This window comes from Colletotrichum paranaense, assembly GCF_030867605.1.
Source record: "Colletotrichum paranaense strain IMI 384185 chromosome Unknown Scaffold_7.1, whole genome shotgun sequence".
NCBI lineage: Eukaryota > Fungi > Ascomycota > Sordariomycetes > Glomerellales > Glomerellaceae > Colletotrichum > Colletotrichum paranaense.
Genome location: NW_026848965.1, coordinates 627,912 through 640,798, shown reverse-complemented (window position 1 = coordinate 640,798; position 12,887 = coordinate 627,912). Strand labels below are relative to the sequence as shown.

Here is a 12,887-nt window from a genome sequence, read left to right as displayed (position 1 = left end):
GCGCGGTTTCTCTCTCCTCTCAGCCCCGGTGGTTTGTGCCTTATTCGGGATAGCTTGGCAAATCGGCTGGCCTGCTTCCTGGTCCTCCTTGTATGTATCCGTTCGGGCTGAGGAGGGGTGGGATTTCTCATGCAGGCGGTGGGATGTGTGATCGATGAAGAACGGGGTATGATCTACGGTCGATACGCGCTGTACGGGTATCTTTGACGAGAGAGGGATAATCAAGGTTGACCCTGATTCCTGACCCTCGAACGTGCAGTGAAGCTGAAAGTTTGTCACTTTCCCTCCTCCTCGGTGCTCAGTTCTCGCGTGTAGAGCCTATTGCCGAGCTGGTGGGACGGGTAACTGAGTCGACCGAGTTGACCGGATCATGTCAGCGCGCGTGGGAAGGAGTTTCGCGCTTGCTAGTCACCCACTTAGTTTCTCACTGTCTCACTTAGCACTTTCTTCGTGCTCATTTATTATTGCCTGCCGCTACGGTCAAACTGCTTTTTACCTTTTACCTCACAAGGCGTTTCCTCGCCCACGGGCCTCCCCTTTTTCAGCCCCGTTCGTCAGCCACCAACAACGGGCCTAACGACTCCCGGGAAAGCGCGCGTTGAGCGTGGAGAGACAGAGCCAAGAACAGGGCACACAGGGCACACAGGGCTACCAGCGCGGGGGAGAAGGAAGCTTGGCAGGCGTTTAGAGGTTCGAGAAGAGACGCCTTCCTTTCGATGAGGTCCCCTTATCTTTCAGGACAGGATGAAGCAGAAGACGAAGGCATAATAGTCGTCCCCGAATCCCCGTCTTTGGACGTATCGATCCTCCAGCGCTCCGCATCTCATTTGCGGCAAGATTTGAAGGCCGGTGGGCAGCGTAACGTCGTCTCAACGGTGGGGAACTGTTGCATTGCAGACAAAGTGGTTTTGAAGAGAAAAGGCTGGCCAAATCATGTCGCCGAAAAAACGTATGAAATGTTATAGCAAGAGAAAAAGACGATCCTACGTGCGTCCCAACCCTCTCAAACGTGCATTATCCAAGGGAATTTCTTCATGGAAGCGAGCCAGCCAATTGGACGTTTCGACTGTGCTAGTTATACGGGCGAGTGCGATGCGGTTGGCTTGGCGAACGAGCTTGAACTTTTGGGCGAGGAACCTCCCCCTGTAAGTTGCAGGTCAGCGTTCCATCGCAGGGGGTTTGATGGAGGGGAGAGAGTCTGGAAGAGGGCGAAAGGCGAGATGGGTCGGGAGTTCTGGACCCTCTCTCTTCTCGTAGCGCTCGATTCGGTCAATTGTTCGAGCTTGATCGCCGGGCTGTGCCTCCCGTCCGCGTTTCCACCAGACTGGCTGCGGTACGCGACTTGAAGGGGGCAGTTTAATGTCGCTCATGATGTAATATAGCTGGGGTGGCGGGCTTCTCAAAGAATCCAGTTGGGGCCCGCCCGTGGAATCTTGTAAACATATTTGGGAGTTTGATTCCTTGCGTTGTGATAAGTATCACAAGGCAGTTCCTGGAATATTATCTCATTGACTGTCATCCATCCGAAATTTGTGCCAAGCGATGAGTAACAATTCGGGGTGAAGTAAAACTCAAGACGGGCTGATGAGAAGAGCAAATAGTCTGTCAGCCCTTGCAAAGTTTATGTATAATGAAGGTAGATATGACCTTGGAATGTGTCAAGTCTCTCACTTACGCACCCTTGAGCTGGAAAAAAAAACATCAAGCACAACTACGTGGGCGGAGGTAGTGTGCAAAGGTTATGCTACTTGTTCAGTATATTCGTACGTTCGGTCTTCTCTGTCACCAGCCAGAGAATATCTTCAATCCACTCTCTTTGAAACACGTCGATCAAGTACTCATTGTACTCTTGCATTCCGGTCCAGAGCTGGAAGAAATGGTTTCGTGTATCTTGACAAGGATTGAAGATAAGACACCGTTCTTGCCATTGTATCTGCACACAATGCAGCTGGTCTCACTCGGGTGGGTCCCCGAGTTAACGATGTCCCTCGCCCAGACCCGGCGCCGTGATGGGGCCGTCGTATCGGTGTCGGCTCATCGTGGAGCGAGGTCGAGCGCTTCCCAGGGCAGACATCCCGACGTGGAGGTTCGGGCAGTCAAAGTTCAAACACGGTGGTTGCGGCACGGGGCGTCGCCGAGAGCCAGATTCCGCGCCAACTCTATGTACTCGTGGATAAATACCACAGTCGGCGAGCTCTCATCCCACGCAACGCCCATCTCGAACTGCGCGTGTCCACGCTCCCCCCCCCCCCTTTCCCCCCGCATTGCATCGACCTGAGCTACCCAACGTCCAACGACCACCTTGACTCTTCGTTTGGAAAAGTAATACGGACAGATCAGTCTGGCCAATGAAACGTTTACCTTCCATTTAAGTCTGACGACCAGCCAGACCAAGGATGGAGGAGCAACCACAAGCACAAGATCTCAGCGGGCTATCACCAATTTTCCGCAGCGCGTTGCAAGACCTCACCCACGAATGGGGCTTCGTCGTCGTCCGCACCGCTTACGCCGTCGATGATGATGAAGCGCAATGGGCCGTCGCCTTGGAGAAACTGCGAGCCTACGCCGCCCCGGCCGACGACCACCACGCCGAGACGGCCCCGGATACCTTTGCACTGCCCGTCATAGCCAACTACAGCGTCTTGAGCGGCGCCGATTACGCCTCCGTGCGCAAAGCTTTCAATGGGTGGGTTGACAATTTCGTTCGCCGCAAGATGTCGTCATACGACGACGATGATGATAATGATGATGATGATGACGACGACGACGAGGATGGACAGTGGCCGTCCGACGTTCGCCGCGACGTCTTCATTGTCATCGACGAGCCAGCGCTCACTTCGCTTCTCAATGCGCCAGTCTTCACCTTCGGCAAGGCTCCAGACCTCGACCTGGAGCCATGGGTCGTCGCAGTCGACACCAAGGACTCGGCGAGCGTGCCGTACGGTGGGGGAGGGCCGTACATGGGCTTCACGAGGTCTTACGCCCGCGTTCTAGGCCAGCTGTGGGAGGACCTCGGCGCGCGGTCTTTGGCGCGATTGACTCCCGTTCGAGAGTACGACGGCCAGATCCCGCTCTATGACGGTTCTTCGCGGGGTAAGCTCGTCGATCCTGCTGGCGGGCTGGAGTGGCGGTTCAAGTTCCCACGGGGCACGCCGCGAGGAGCGTACGGCGCAAGGGCCATGGTGGAATGATTGAGCGAGCTGTGGGCAGAGCGGATGGTTCAGGGATTTAAATTTTGTCACCAAGGGAACCGGGGGGGGGGGCTGCTGAAGGCTGGATCAAGAGGCTTTGCGACGCAGAGACCGAAACCATCGTTGCGTTCATCATTCTCAATCTGTTAAATCATACGGAGATTGGCAATTGGTATGTTCCATCGGGATAGCGGGTACGGCTCAAGAGTGCCAGACTTCAGTCTTATTGGAGAAGTACGACGATATTGGCCAGTGGCGCAACAGATCCTTGACGGCCAGTTGATCTGCCAAGCAGCTAGGCCATCTCACAAGGTTTCTCCGCCATCTGACTATCCTTTCGGAAGCATGCAATGACTATTTTGAGTTTGAGATACCGCCTTCGACCGTTTCGGGGCCCTTTCAAATTTGCTGTATTGAAGAGCATTGAAGCAACTACCAGCGCCTTAGTGGGCGATGACATGTGACTACAAGACATACTTCCCTCGACTTTGAAAAGCCGCGTACTTTGGCAAGAAATAGTTGACATTGACGCTTCCGAGAGGAGGGACAGGATCCAGTGTTGGGAGAGTTCCTTGTCGTGTCCCACATGTCAACGCCATACATGACAAGTGTGCGAATTGGTCTGTAGACGATGAACGAGCAAAAAAGGACCTCAAAGGACAAGGTGCCAGCGGACATATGGACTCGGTGTTTCTTTCATCGAGCTCTAGTAGAACGGGGGCATGTGATTCCATACTAAAAGCTGTAAATTCTGCCAAGTTATATAAAGGGGGAAAGAGCCCTCAACTCTTCAACTTCTCTAGCAGAGTCTGAGAGAGTCGGAGAGTGTAATTGCAAGCTGTCCTGCTCAATCATACCTCGCCCGTTCATCGACCTGGTCGCAAGAACAAGGTAAACATGGCCAAGAGAAAAACAGTTGGCATTCTCGCGTAGAAAATGTCTACGATTAATGCGGTAACATGAGGGGTAATCTCACCCAAGCCCTTCTTTTCAAAGACCCTGGCCAGTCGCCAGGTCCAAGTAGCAGTGGTCAGGAGCAAATTGCCCCACAGCCATGGTCCTCCCTAGGTAAAGAGGGGTCAGTCATTTCCATTCAGATCTGGGATAAAGGAAGGAGAAAATGGTCTCACTACTGATTGGAATGGCAAACATAGCAGAAGCCCGACGAAGAAGAGCAGGATCTTGACCATGCCATCTGAAGCAAGGTCTTGCGATGCAATGCGTACGTCTCCCGCTCCTGGCAGTCCCAAGACATGATACTGCTTCATAATCGAGATTGATATTTGGATCCCGACGACGCCCAACGCCATCATCCAACCGAGGGCGTGAGAGCCTTGACGTAAGACGAACCAGAAGCTTCGTACTTGCTGCCTTTCTCCGGGCTGGCCCCAGAATAGAAGGCCGAGTTCTCCAACAAGGAACAAACCGCCTGCATGTACCAGTGAGAGGAAGAATCCATCAATAGACTCGAGGTATCCATAGGCGTTATAGTATGGGTTTGGAACGTCACACTTCTGTCGAGCTATCCAAAGAATTGAGCAGGCCTTGCCGATGGACACTGCAAAATCGCTGAGAAACCCAGGATGTGAGCTTCCGATCCATGACTTTCTATTTGGACACCCCAGCCCATGTTTGACATGGCAATGAAACTACCAATTACTCACATGACTAAAAGACGTTCGAGCGCCCAGAGCATTCGTCTTGCTTGTCTGATGTTCTTTTTCTTCTTCCCTATCTCCGCCCAAGAGATATTAAATAGCTTGAAAGCGGAAACTGAGAGTAGAATGAAGTTCATTGTGATTGTCAAAAGTGAAATTCTTTGATAGTGATGCCATAGTTGGGGGTTCCCAGCAGCCAGCGAGGCAACTTTTCCAGCGGCGCATAGTAACGCTGCGTCGGCATCGGAGCTGATAGGCGGATTTGAGTTGTTCATGTTTACAGTCTTATGGGTCTTTCGTATGGTCTGCTCATTTCAATTGTTAAAAGAGAAGGTAATGCTCCTTAGGTAGTTGTATGCTCTGGCCCCTGCGGCCATTTACAAGGGTTTTGGCAGTTGACGTCACCTCGCAGTGCCAATGATGACTTGCATCCTGAAGCCTGCGAACAATGTCACTCTCGTAAAACCCAATCGTGGTTAAGCATGCAAAGTTCTGAGCGCCATTTTCGTGCCTGCGGGACGTGGCCTTCACTTATTGGGTGCGGCGTCTCGAGGACAGGACGAACTTGCCTCACGTGATGGCATAGAAAGGAATGTCGTCAAACAACCGTCCTAAACAAAACTGACCAAGCCTTTGTTTCAACCGAGCTTGGTCTTGGCGCTTTAGCCAAGTGACGCAGACATGCTTAAGTACTTTATTAGCTAACCTCATAACGGACTATGAAGAAGGCCATTGGTTAGGTGCCGGCTCGGTAACAGATTCGGGGTTGTAATCGGAACTCAAATCGTTGATAGACGTACTCTATAGCTCTGGGTTTTGCCTAGGACTATACTCTATTATCTATTCTATAGAATACTCTTCATAGGATACCAGACTAAGTATAAGGAGGCACTCAAGCCCTACCACCATATCATACTGTCACCAAAGGAATTCCGGGCAGGTCGAGACGCTGCTGTGTTAACCTAATAGACTACAAACTCAACGTAAAGAAGGGAGAAGCAGAACAGTGGGCAGAAGCTGGAGCGCTGGCCATTTGGACCGAAGCAGATCGGAAGTTTTGTTTTGCCCTCAAGGCGAGAAAACGGAAGGTTATTATATAAGTGAAGCTGCCAGTCAAATCCCTACCTTATGCTAGGGAGATACGACGGGAAGGTAACTATACCCATGTACATAGAAACCATGTATATTACAGAACAATAAGCTGAATCGAAGTCATGAGATACTTCAAAAGAAAGAAGCCCTCATTCAACCTGCTTCCACATCTTCTCCAGCATACCAACTCTCGCAATGGCCGCTGGTCCCGCCGCCGCAGCTCCAACCTGCTGCATCTGTTGATCCGCCATGGCCGCCTGCGCTAACTGGGCATTTCCATATCCATAACCAACGTAGTTGAAATTGGTAGAGTTCAGGTTTCCTGCTGCACTAAATGTAACTGCTGCCAAACCCAGTGTTTGCGCTTGGCTAAGAGCGTGTTTGGCATTTTGTAGCATTCTATTCATCTCAGGGACGGTTTGGAGATAGATCTGGCGTCGTTGTTGTGCAAAGGCGAGAAAAGAGGCTAGCTGTTGCGTTTGACAGGCTTCTTTGTAGAGTTGGCGCATGCGAGGGGAATAGAGGTCGCAGAGTCGCGATTCAACGACGTGATCTCCTTTCATGACGAAATGCTTCTCCAGAGTGGTTTTCTTGGCCACGAGGATATAACATTCCTCACAGATGTGCACGTCGTCCCATCCCCACCATCTCCGATTCTTAGCGAGATCCCGATCTATCTTGGGACAGTTTGGTGCTGCACTCAGGTCCGTCACCAAGTTGCTAAGTGGTCGATAGTCGTCGATATAGGCTGATTCGGCAAACTTTTGTATCAAAGGCATCGCTCGTGGATAAGAAAAGACATTGAACGAGCAAAGCCGAGTTTCATTGGCCGGGACGTGCTTGGGCTTAAAGAGATGGGTCATACGCATACTCGCGATTGTTCCCGCCATGCAGGCTCCGCAAATGTCGAAGTCGGGAAGATTGTCTTGTAGTGTGTACCAAGCAATACCACTTGCGCCTTGCGGATCACAAGGCTTTTGCTGAGAAAGAGATTGCATCACATACCAGAACATGTTAAACTCGCCGTAACTAACTGCTCGTCCAACGGGGATAAGAACGTTGACCTGGCCCATTGCGCACGTCGTGAGCTGTGTAGTGCTCATGCGAGTTGCTTGAAATGATTGACCCTCTGGGGAATCATGGAAGTAATCCCAGTAGCATGCCTCGCAAACTAAGAAGCCTGAGGGGACGCGGGAGGACCAGAACCAGGTCCTATCTGGTGCAGAGACGGCCTGGGCTCTTGGACACAGTTGTATCTGCAACCTCTTGGAGAATGCGTTGGCAAAAGCGATCCAGTTACCGCTTGCTGAATGAATTTTGAGCATGCGGCGTATGTACCAGAGATTATGGTCGCAATTTGCTTCACCTGGAGGTGAATGTATGCTAAACTTGTTCCCGAAGGAAGTATGCTTGAAATGGTCTTCGTAACAAGGCTTACAAATTGCCAGTCCAGAGTCTGGTCGATCCGTGGGATAATACCATTCTCTACCTTCGAGAGACTTGTCTTCCGGACAGAAGCCAAGCTTGGGTCGAGTGGCCATGAAGTTCAACATGCCATCAAGACTCAGGTTTGCTAAAGCAATCGGCCAGAGATTTTCTTTGACGCGAGGGTTCCCAAAGAAACATTGTCTCCCTACGCTGTCTTCATGCCAAACTGGGTTGAAGACGTCATGGAAAGGTGAGTTGAGAATGTGATCGTGGTAGCAACGATTGCAGATGATGAAATTCGGATAGGCGGGGTGGATGAACCAGTAGAGGGGTAGAGTGAAGGGCATGTCAATGCATTCTGTCACGGGCTGGATTCCTAATGGCATGGGAGTGCAGGCTGCCATATCCGAGTGACCTGGATTGGGGCGATTGTCGGCTTGCCTATTCATTGGTGTGTTTGGAACAGGTAATTCCTCAGGAGACTGTCGATTCTGATAAGAGTATGGTTGATTTTGATGAGGGCGTGGTTGCTGTTGCTGGTATTGCACTGGTTGAGGCGACGCTGTTGGATGCGATCCTGGGAGTTCCGCAGGTCGTGGGGGTGGAGACGGAGGTTGGGGATATCCCTGGTAGCCTTGTTGGGGAGTTGGATACACTAGATAATTGGGACTCTGTTGGTATTGCGGCTGATAGTGCCCGGTGGATTGTTGTTGCTGCTGCTGTTGCTGCTGCTGCTGCTGTTGGGGCTGTTGAAAGTCCTTATTAGCTTGTTTTACTATCTTTTCCGCTCCAGCGAGAAGTTTCGAAAGTCGACCCATTGCAGAATTCGAGGCTTGCTGCAGTTTGAGTATATTCCCTTGAGCGAAGTAGTTCTGACTCACGGTGAGGCCAGCTAATCAGCTGAACACTTATAGTCTTATACGCCCTTCCGTGCCCCACTGGTGTCGTTTCGTGCCGACATTGCCGGTCAAAGAATGTCTTGCTTTCCTTATTTAGGACTGGACTAACTCATTTCGACTGACAGGTATCGCTCGGAACAAGTTTATTGGAGCGGGACTGATTAGAAACTATTTATGCAAGCCTCGTGGGTATGATCTACGTCCACAATGCGTGATTTATCTTAATCACAGCCTCGACGTGAGATGAGCGGCAAGAAATCAGGCGATGAGTTGGGATCGTTTTTTTTATAGAAAAAAAAACCTCAAATCTATTCTAACCTCCTTTCCTCATCTAGATTGGAATGCTTTTGGGTTTTGAATTCATCACCATCGCTCCTCAGGAATGAGCGGAATGCAGTTGGCAACTCTCGCGATCAATAAATATAATACAGAAGATTTACGACCTTCAAACCAAGTGAGCTCATACCGGCCTGTTGATCAAATTGGTTTCCCCTCGTGGCGCTTTGGTCCTCTGTTTGGAGCAACTCGGTGTTGAACCGACGCAGATAAGATTCTTTAGTAGATGCCTGGGATGAACCGCGCTGTAACTCGATTCCACGCAACCCATTTGTCTCCAAACGTCTTCTTGAGCATCTCTTCTTCATCTTTAACCCTCATCATAAGTCTTCGTAGGATTCCAAATGTAAAGACCGAACAACAAACGAGTCCCCATCCACTCAACGCGGACTGCAGGGCGCGAGGAACTAAGCATCCAACCACACCGTCCCAGCGCAGAAACATGGAGAGATTGATGACCATGACAACGATTTGTCCTGTATATCCGGGATGTTGCATGTATCGATACATACCATCCGTGGTCAAAGTGTCGGGGGGTCCAAGCTTGAAGGTGAAGTTGCTTCCGAGTTGAGCAAAGGCAGTAAGTCGCAGGGGACCTCCAATACAGATAATAAGAAACAAGCAGACCGAAGTGTAAGGGTTCCAAGTGAAAAGTCCGTTGTTCAAGTTCTCAGGGTGTAGGCATACGAGACTGTTGTTGTCGCTGTACCCAAGCACGACAAGTGCATGGAAGATGCCAATACTGACAGCCAGCATCCGACGAATTCGCGCTGCAACTGGGCTAGCATAGGTTCCGAGACTATCTTTGTTCCAACCATCGCGCGGAATTTCATTGGGAGCTTTGAAGCAGGACATGGTGATGAGGCTCGACAACAGAACCGCCCCTGCGAAAGAAACTTTTTGTAAAGAATCCATGGAGATGTAGGCGACTGTAAAGTAGGAAAGAGATTAATTCAAAATAATTTTGAGCTTTCTTGACTGGGTGATCAGATTTGATCGATCGTTTACTTCTGCTGGTCTTCTGGATGGTATTAGTATCGGCGGCAGGCGATAAAATCTCCTGATGTGTGATTACGCCCTGCCGCAGGGCTGTGAGTCATATCAAGAGACTATTGATCCGTTCCGACCTTGCCGGTCAAACAATGCCTCAATTTCATTGTTTGGTCCTCGTACTAGCTCGATTCGACTGGTACGAAAGACTAGGATAGAGAGAGACGTATTATAAACCCTGTGTACAGCCTGCTGACCTCGTATATATCGATGTCTGTATATGCGTTATTTATTTCAATGACCAAGCCTACTCTGGGTGATCAGTGCAGAAATCACGTAAGGTAAACCCCACTGACTAAGCAGAGACGTATCTCGTGATGGCTTCAACAATCCGTGACCTCACCCCACGCCACGTGATCTTAGTTACATAATCAGCGAGATCCACCCTCACTTGCACCCTTTATTCCAGAGCGAGCTTCGTATCCATTTTCACCTTCTAATAGATAAATGTTCTCTTTCACTTACGTCGATGCCCATCTTGCGACCATACGACAGCGTACTTTCCCAAGCGTATTATGTTCATTCGCCCACCCTCAAGTCATATATAGCACGGCACCACAAAATGTCAACGAACATCGATAACTCGAACGACCTTACCGTGCACCGTGTAGACAGTGCGGAGGACTTAGAACTGTGGACCCCATCTCTTGTTCGATTACTACAATCATGTGTCAACATCGATCCCGCCTCGTCCTCTATCGGCTTTCGCGCACCTCTCTCTGAGGCGAAGGCTACAGAATATTGGCATTCACTGTCGGCTCAGCTATATGGTTCCCAACCCAACACCACACTGTTTGTCCTGGGCCGTGGTTCGAACGCCATTGGGACAATTCAACTGGTGACTCATGCTAAGGAAACGCACGCGCACAAGGTCGAGATAGGCAAATTGTTGGTCGCCGAAAGCGATAGAGGCCGGGGATTGGGCAGGAAGCTCATGAACGTGGCAGAGAGTTTTGCACAAGACAACTTGGCTAAGAATATGGTGTTGCTAGATACAGCAACAGAAAGCCCCGCGCGGGAGTTCTACTTGAAGCTTGGATACACAGAATGGGGGATCTGTCCACAATATGCTGCGAGCGCTGATGGGCATATACACGAAAGCTCGTTTTTCTATAAGTATCTTAGCATGTAAGCCTCTGAATGCGTAGGCTTTGAACTTACCTATATTGGTATGCCCATACGCCGCTTCATCGGCGCCGGTCACTACACAATTAATGCTTAATATTGACCCACAAGACTTGAAGGGGATAAGCAGCGAGTATATGCCGGTATGTTTCCTCTAGGTTCATTGTCAGTACCGGCTAGTGTGAATTAAATCGGTCTCCTTGAGATGAGCGATGGCAATGAATTGTAAGCGGCGTTATATATGATTGGAGAGTTAAATGCTTGGTTTTCCTAGATAGTGTTATGCTTTCGTTGTTTTGAATGCATAGATAGAGATAATTTTGAGCTTTATATGAGTGAATGCGAGAGGGCTGGTTGTCATAGTGACCTCCGAGTCCCTTCTCCTTTTCTCGTCTATCAAAGATTCGCGGCCCCATCAAACACCCAAATTTCTCACGGGGAGCCACATATTGTTGCAAAAAATATTAATTGAGTAGCGGAACAATAACACGACTGGCTGAAAGAATTCCAGATCTGAGTTTACGAGCCAAGAGTAGTTGTATCAGTTTGACATCGAGATACCTCCCAGGCTATCCACAATTCACTTCTTCAACTGTTCTCCCCCTTAACTTGCCCAAGAAAGAAGACGAAACATCCCTAAACTTAAGTATCTCGTGACATCAAAAGTGGCCGAAGCCGAGCACTTGAAAGCCCTTCTCTCTTCTTACATATTGACAACAAGGCCCATTCCGCCAAGCATGACGCCGAGGGCGACAGCCGCAGTCTCCCTGGGACCAGCATTCTTGCTGTGAGTCGTAGTCGAAGTCGCCTTGGCGGATGCTGAGTTGCTCTTCGTGGCAGCGGCTTTGACGCCGCCCGTCGTCGTACTGGCTTGGGGAGTAGTAGTGGCCTATTAGTAGTAAGGGACATGATTAGTCTACTTTTGTTTTGCTGGAAGGTCAAGATGGATGCAGGAGATTCGGGGGGGAGTCTACCAGGGCGACTGTTGTCATGGCGAGGAGTGCGGCGAGAGAGAAACGCATGTCGGGCTAGGAAGATGGGGATGGGCTGAGGGCGTTATTTGAGGTATGGAAGGTTGATTAGATGAAGTTGTATGTAGTTCTCGGCGGGCTGTATGTTTCTGGAGCTGTGAGAGCATGTAAGGGCTGATTTGAATTTGAAGATAGACTTTGCTCGGGGTCTTATATAAGATATGTAGACAAAGAGAAGTGACAATGTTTTACCGCACTCACGGGCATGACGCAGGTTTACCAAACACAATACTAACCGCATCTAAAAATAAAACCACCAGGGCATCACGACTGTTCAGGGCAATACAAAAAGGGGGCTTTACCGCCGTGCCTGGCAAATGATGAAGGCCGAGATTGACGGCGTGTCTTGTCTCTCCAGGACAGGGACTCCCACCGGAAGTGTCTGCCTAAATCTGCCTGGCCGAATCGGGAAACATCTATATGTTTTTGATGTAGAATTCGAGTTCCAACTAGCCAAGATGGGCCAGGGTTGTATCGATTTGGTGGAGGATATGTGTGGTAATGTGTGAAGCTTGTATGAAGCTTGTTCAAACTGCACGCAAGTTACAGAATGGTAGTTTCTTCGGGGTGGGTCACACAAGGACGATCTAGACCGATTTTGGAAGGGCAGGTGAATGGAAGTCATGCCCCGAGGGGCCCGAACGAGGCGAAGCAGGCTTCGTTTCTGGCTTGCGGCTTCTCGGTTGGAATTACTTGCTTCCCTCGCCATGCGGACTTCCACATCGGCTCAAGATGCCGAACTCAGGGGGGCCCGAGGGAAGGACATGAGATGAAATGCTTAGCCTCAATGATACGAGTTGAGGCAGATGGCTTTCACAAGGGGGCGTGTTGATGGGCCGGTAGATCAAGACAACTATCAGATGACACGGTTAGCGAAGGAGAGCCGGCTTCTCACGCCTCAGGTGCTTCCTTGAAACATTTATTTGGAAACAGGTTGAACGGCGCGAGGAGCTGTATATGGCAACAAAGTGAAACGAGTTCCAGTGATGACGGTTTCCAGTTCAATGTGGTCTGGTCTCTAGACTGAGGTAATGCTTCCTCGGAGAATACTCTGTGTCAGTTGCGGTTGTTGCTCGG

General features: G+C 50.1%; 7 protein-coding genes across 7 annotated transcripts; 2 read left to right on the top strand and 5 right to left on the bottom strand.

Moving 5' to 3' along the window:
* Nucleotides 1-1,157: 1,157 nt before the first annotated feature.
* CPAR01_09013 (uncharacterized protein) lies at nt 1,158-1,370 on the bottom strand (the record flags this gene model as incomplete). Its single annotated transcript, XM_060493279.1, has 1 exon — nt 1,158-1,370. The coding sequence occupies one exon, from the start codon at nt 1,368-1,370 to the stop codon at nt 1,158-1,160; it is 213 nt and encodes a 70-aa protein (XP_060347409.1).
* A 1,026-nt stretch (nt 1,371-2,396) lies between these two features.
* Nucleotides 2,397-3,191, top strand: CPAR01_09012 (uncharacterized protein; the record flags this gene model as incomplete). The annotated part of the gene is made up of 1 exon (XM_060493278.1): nt 2,397-3,191. The coding sequence occupies one exon, from the start codon at nt 2,397-2,399 to the stop codon at nt 3,189-3,191; it is 795 nt and encodes a 264-aa protein (XP_060347408.1).
* A 1,079-nt stretch (nt 3,192-4,270) lies between these two features.
* CPAR01_09011 (uncharacterized protein) lies at nt 4,271-5,124 on the bottom strand (the record flags this gene model as incomplete). Its single annotated transcript, XM_060493277.1, has 2 exons — nt 4,271-4,799; nt 4,856-5,124. 2 exons carry the CDS (start codon nt 5,122-5,124, stop codon nt 4,271-4,273), a joined length of 798 nt encoding a protein of 265 aa, XP_060347407.1.
* A 966-nt stretch (nt 5,125-6,090) lies between these two features.
* On the bottom strand, nt 6,091-7,818 carry CPAR01_09010 (uncharacterized protein; the record flags this gene model as incomplete). The annotated part of the gene is made up of 1 exon (XM_060493276.1): nt 6,091-7,818. The coding sequence occupies one exon, from the start codon at nt 7,816-7,818 to the stop codon at nt 6,091-6,093; it is 1,728 nt and encodes a 575-aa protein (XP_060347406.1).
* A 1,005-nt stretch (nt 7,819-8,823) lies between these two features.
* On the bottom strand, nt 8,824-9,459 carry CPAR01_09009 (uncharacterized protein; the record flags this gene model as incomplete). The annotated part of the gene is made up of 1 exon (XM_060493275.1): nt 8,824-9,459. One exon carries the CDS (start codon nt 9,457-9,459, stop codon nt 8,824-8,826), a length of 636 nt encoding a protein of 211 aa, XP_060347405.1.
* A 757-nt stretch (nt 9,460-10,216) lies between these two features.
* Nucleotides 10,217-10,786, top strand: CPAR01_09008 (uncharacterized protein; the record flags this gene model as incomplete). The annotated part of the gene is made up of 1 exon (XM_060493274.1): nt 10,217-10,786. The coding sequence occupies one exon, from the start codon at nt 10,217-10,219 to the stop codon at nt 10,784-10,786; it is 570 nt and encodes a 189-aa protein (XP_060347404.1).
* A 696-nt stretch (nt 10,787-11,482) lies between these two features.
* On the bottom strand, nt 11,483-11,801 carry CPAR01_09007 (uncharacterized protein; the record flags this gene model as incomplete). The annotated part of the gene is made up of 2 exons (XM_060493273.1): nt 11,483-11,668; nt 11,754-11,801. The coding sequence occupies 2 exons, from the start codon at nt 11,799-11,801 to the stop codon at nt 11,483-11,485; spliced, it is 234 nt and encodes a 77-aa protein (XP_060347403.1).
* Nucleotides 11,802-12,887: the final 1,086 nt, after the last annotated feature.